At 27.8% G+C, this 4,355-nt stretch overlaps 1 protein-coding gene across 1 annotated transcript; it reads left to right on the top strand.

The window, feature by feature from the left end:
- The first annotated feature begins 611 nt into the window (after nt 1-611).
- Nucleotides 612-4,140, top strand: LOC120079212 (F-box protein At3g62230-like). Its single transcript, XM_039033374.1, has 3 exons — nt 612-1,541; nt 2,490-2,663; nt 3,850-4,140. Exons 1-3 carry the CDS (start codon nt 612-614, stop codon nt 4,138-4,140), a joined length of 1,395 nt encoding a protein of 464 aa, XP_038889302.1.
- Nucleotides 4,141-4,355: the final 215 nt, after the last annotated feature.

Raw genomic sequence — 4,355 nt, 5'->3', positions numbered from 1 at the left:
AAAAAATAACCTTAACGAAAAGACGTATTTAACATTATTTAATTTCATTCCAATTCAAATAAGATTTAAGAGTGGTCAACGATCTAGATTTTCTTTTGATCGTACTTATTGAATAGATCGTTAAACCGAATATTTATTCAAAGAGAGAGAAGAAAACTAATTTAACTAAAAGAATTCAAAATAATTCTAACTAATATATGCATATCTCTAAAATTTGTTAAGCTTGTACTACCGATCTCGAGATTAAAATCTCCAATGATCCAACTTCATATATGCTAGAAAAAAAAATAGAAAAAAAATACAATCTTAATTCCAAAGAATAAAAATTAGGAAAGTGATATTAACATCTTAATTACGAAATATCAAATTTAGGAAAGAGATATTAGCAGAATATTGTACTTTCTCAAATTTCTTCACTCGGTTTTAATTATTTATTTTCGTAATTATTTATCTTTTTTTATTAAAAAAAATAAAAATAAGTAAAAATTTCAACGGTTGTCATTTCGCGCCCATTCAAAAAAAAAAAAACTCCTATAAATACCGTTTCACTTCTTTTGCAGTTGCGGATTTCATATTCAAAGTTTCTCTTTATTTCTCTCTATATGGCATCAATGGCGGACGAAGACAAATTGGACATATTGCCTGATGTTCTGTTATCGATAATCGTCTCTTCTCTGCCTTTCAAGGAAGCCGTTAGAACTTCAATTTTATCAAAGCGTTGGGTGAAGATTTGGCAAGCGACGAAGAACATCGAGTTACACGAGAGTTTCTTCGTTCGACGAGAGGATTCCGATCAACGAACCAGAGACGTTAAGATTAGAGCATTCATCGATTTCGCAACAAATTTCATCAGAGTCTACCAGGAATCGACTGTAAGTAAGTTCTCTCTCTCGCTCTCAAATCCGATAGTCGTCGGCGAAGGAGAAGGAGGAGGAAGAGGATTCGTGGATGAGTGCATTCGATTTGCGATTTCTCACAAGGTGAAGACACTAGAACTCGATTTCTCAGACGGCGAAAACGAATCGAACATAATGTTGGATCTGCCTCCGATAGTGTACGAGCACGAGAATCTGGAATCTCTGAAGCTATTCTCGTGTGGATTTAGGGCAGTAGAGTTGAAGAAACTGATTAATCTGAAGAATCTCTGTATAGGATGGATTGAAGTAGGGATTGGAGAAATTAGGGATTTGGTGAAGAAATGTAGGAAGTTGGAGAGTTTGAATCTGAAGAATTGTTGGAATGTAACGCATTTCGAAATTGGGGGAAACGATGATCAATTGAGGCTGAGGAGTTTAACGATTGAGAATTGCAAGTTTCTTCATGATTGGATTTCGATTGAGGCTCCAAAATTAACGTACTTTAGGTATTTTGGGACTGTTGGTTCGTTTCGCGTGGAAGTGAATCGGTGTTTTGAAGAGGCTGATCTTGGTTTTGAGATTGATGATGATGATGATCATTCTGAAATTTCTAATCTTCTTTATGTTCTTCTTGAGAGTCTCTATCCTGCCAGAGTTTTGAGTGTTTGTAGTTCTTTGCTTCAGGTATAATCTCATGTGTTTGTCGTTTTCCTCTTTTTTTTTTTTTTTTTTTTTTTTTTTTTTTTTTTCATTTAAGAAAATAATAATTTTTTTTTTTAAAATATGTGAAAATTGTAAGTTAACGAATTTGTTTTTTGTTTTTATTTTTGAAAATTAAGTGTATTAACACTATTTTCACTTTTAAATTTCTTCTTTCTTAAGGTTGAAGTCATAGAATTAATTTTCAAAAAATGAAAAAGCAAATAGCTACTAAACTTTGTTTTGATTTTTGGTTTTTGGTTTTTGAAATTAAATATATATCCTCTTAACTTCTAATTTTGCATTTGAATTCTTTTGCCTAATTTTCATAATTATTTTTTTTTAAAAAATAAATATTATTAAAAATAGATAATAAAATAAAAATAAAATACGTGAAAATAGGTTTACAAAATTTATTTTATTTTATTTTTTTTTAGAACTATAGCCTTTACTTTCTAAATAAAAAAATAAAAGATTGAATAGTTATCCAAACGAAATTTTTTAAAAATCAATATGACGGCGAGAGTGGATTAATTAACTAGCATGAACTAGCGGTTTTAGGACAAAATCGTTAATTTTCAAATTTTTTAGAATAGATGTTTTGAACTTAAACTTGCATGCTTTTTCCTTTATCAACTTGTATTTTAATTATGTCAAGTTTTCGGGTTATCAACACAAAATGTCACATAATGGAGTTCATTCTTAATATTCGTATAAATCATTGGTGTTTCGAAAATTAGATGTTTTTGTTGACTTTAGAGAAACTATTTTAAGTGGCAAAATCGTTAAAAATATATTCAAATATTATAGAATATCAAAGTATCATTTATTAATACATGTCTATCAATATTTATGATATTTGGTTTTATTTGTAAATATTTACAAATATTTTGTTATATTTATAAATATTTTGACTCATTTTTTTCAATGAAGGTAATTCCATTGGGAGATGAGCCAATTCGTATGCAAGCAAGAATGCATACTCAACATTTAAGAATGAGGACTAAGATTCATCCGAATGAATTTTATGGCATAATTTTTCTCTTGAATAGTTGTCCCTATTTGAAGAAGCTTACTCTCATGCTTGGCCAAGGAAAAATCTTCCAAGTTAGTTCTTTTTCTTTTTTTCTTTCAAGAATTTTAATCTTTTAGTTTCGAATTTTTTTTTATTTGAATGTGATATACACTGAGGTTTGAATCTTCCACGTCCAAATTATGTAATAAAAAAATATTTTAATTTGATAATAATGTCACAAAAATTTAGGGTTTATGTTATTAAGGAAATAAGTTGGATTGTTTGCTGTAATTTCTTTATTTCGAATATCACAAAAAGTTAGGGTTATGTTATTAAGGAAACAAGTCGAATTGTTTGCTGTAACTTGTTTGTTTTTTGTTTTTTACTTTTTCAAAATTCACTCTTTTGAAATTAATAGAAGAATTTAAAATAAGAATGACGTAAGGAAATTGTGTTTATAAGAATATTTTGTTTATTAAATTTAAAAATTTAACTTTTTTTAAAGAAAAATTGCAGATTACCTTTTTTTTTTTTTTTTATGTTTTAGATATTCTAATATTTTAAAAATAAAAAAATGTTTTTTTTCGTTAGAATTTTAAAACCCAATAATTTTTTTTTAATTATACAACCATGCATGATTATTAAGAACAAAATATCATAAACAACCGAGCCCTTTATGATTCTTCAAAAAATAATTTTTAAAAAAAACTCTCTACAATTTATTTGAGGGTTATTACATATTTTCGTAGATGATTATATTATTTAGGTCTCGCTTGTTAATCATTTTGTTTTTAAAGTTAAGCATAAATACTATTCCAATTTTTCAAAATTAAAATTAAGTAGCTTTTAAAAATTTATTTTTGTTTTTAGAATTTCTAAGAATTCAACAATTATTTAAGAAATATCCAAATCATTGTAAGAATCAAGAGGAAAAATTAACTTAATTTTCAAAAACCAAAAATAAAAAAAAAAATGAAATGATTACGAGACGGATCTTGTTTACTTTCCTCAAAATTTACATTTGTTAGAATGTATTTAATTTCTATTTGTATTTATGTTATTTACTGGTAACTCTAAATCTCTAATCTCGTTTTTCTCTCTAATAATAAAATCGATCTCTCATGTAGCTAGTGGACACTAAATACATTGATAATGAACCATGTAAATCTTTGTATTGATTTGAATACCGTTTATTTGGCTTTATAACAACATCAAGAATGATATATATATGTTTCAAAATTTATAAGTTCATAAGTTTATTCTTCTTTGTTTATATAGGATTATGAACCACCATTTCGAATGGACATACGCAGATTCTGGGCCACAAATATGGTACTGATAAAGTGCTTATCAGCATCTCTTGAGACAGTGGAAGTGAAGGGCTTCAAAGGGAAGCAACATGAAATCTCATTTTTGACTCATCTTCTTCACTATGGTAGGATTCTAAAAACCCTCTCTGTTGCTGTTGATTCTCATGATATTGCAAACATCCAAATCTACATTGAAAAAGCTCAGATTCTCAATACCATCAAACCAGCCTCTAAGAACATTCAGATTCATATAAGCTGAATTATGTTAGTTAGTTAATAAGTTTGGAGTTTTTTTTTTAATCTAATGAAAGTGTTGTTGTGATTGACAGAAGATGATGTATTAGGTATAAGTTTGTTGTGTGTAATGTGTGTTTAGTTTATGTTATGTTTGTTTTAGTATTTGTATTGTTTGAGGAGAGTTTTGTAATAGCTTTCTATTTATGATCATTGTCCTTTCTTTTGTTTTAACCCTTA

This window comes from Benincasa hispida, chromosome 6 (assembly GCF_009727055.1).
Source record: "Benincasa hispida cultivar B227 chromosome 6, ASM972705v1, whole genome shotgun sequence".
Classification (NCBI taxonomy): Eukaryota; Viridiplantae; Streptophyta; class Magnoliopsida; order Cucurbitales; family Cucurbitaceae; genus Benincasa; species Benincasa hispida.
Note: the sequence above shows the minus strand (reverse complement) of the source record. Positions and strands in the feature narration are given on the sequence as shown.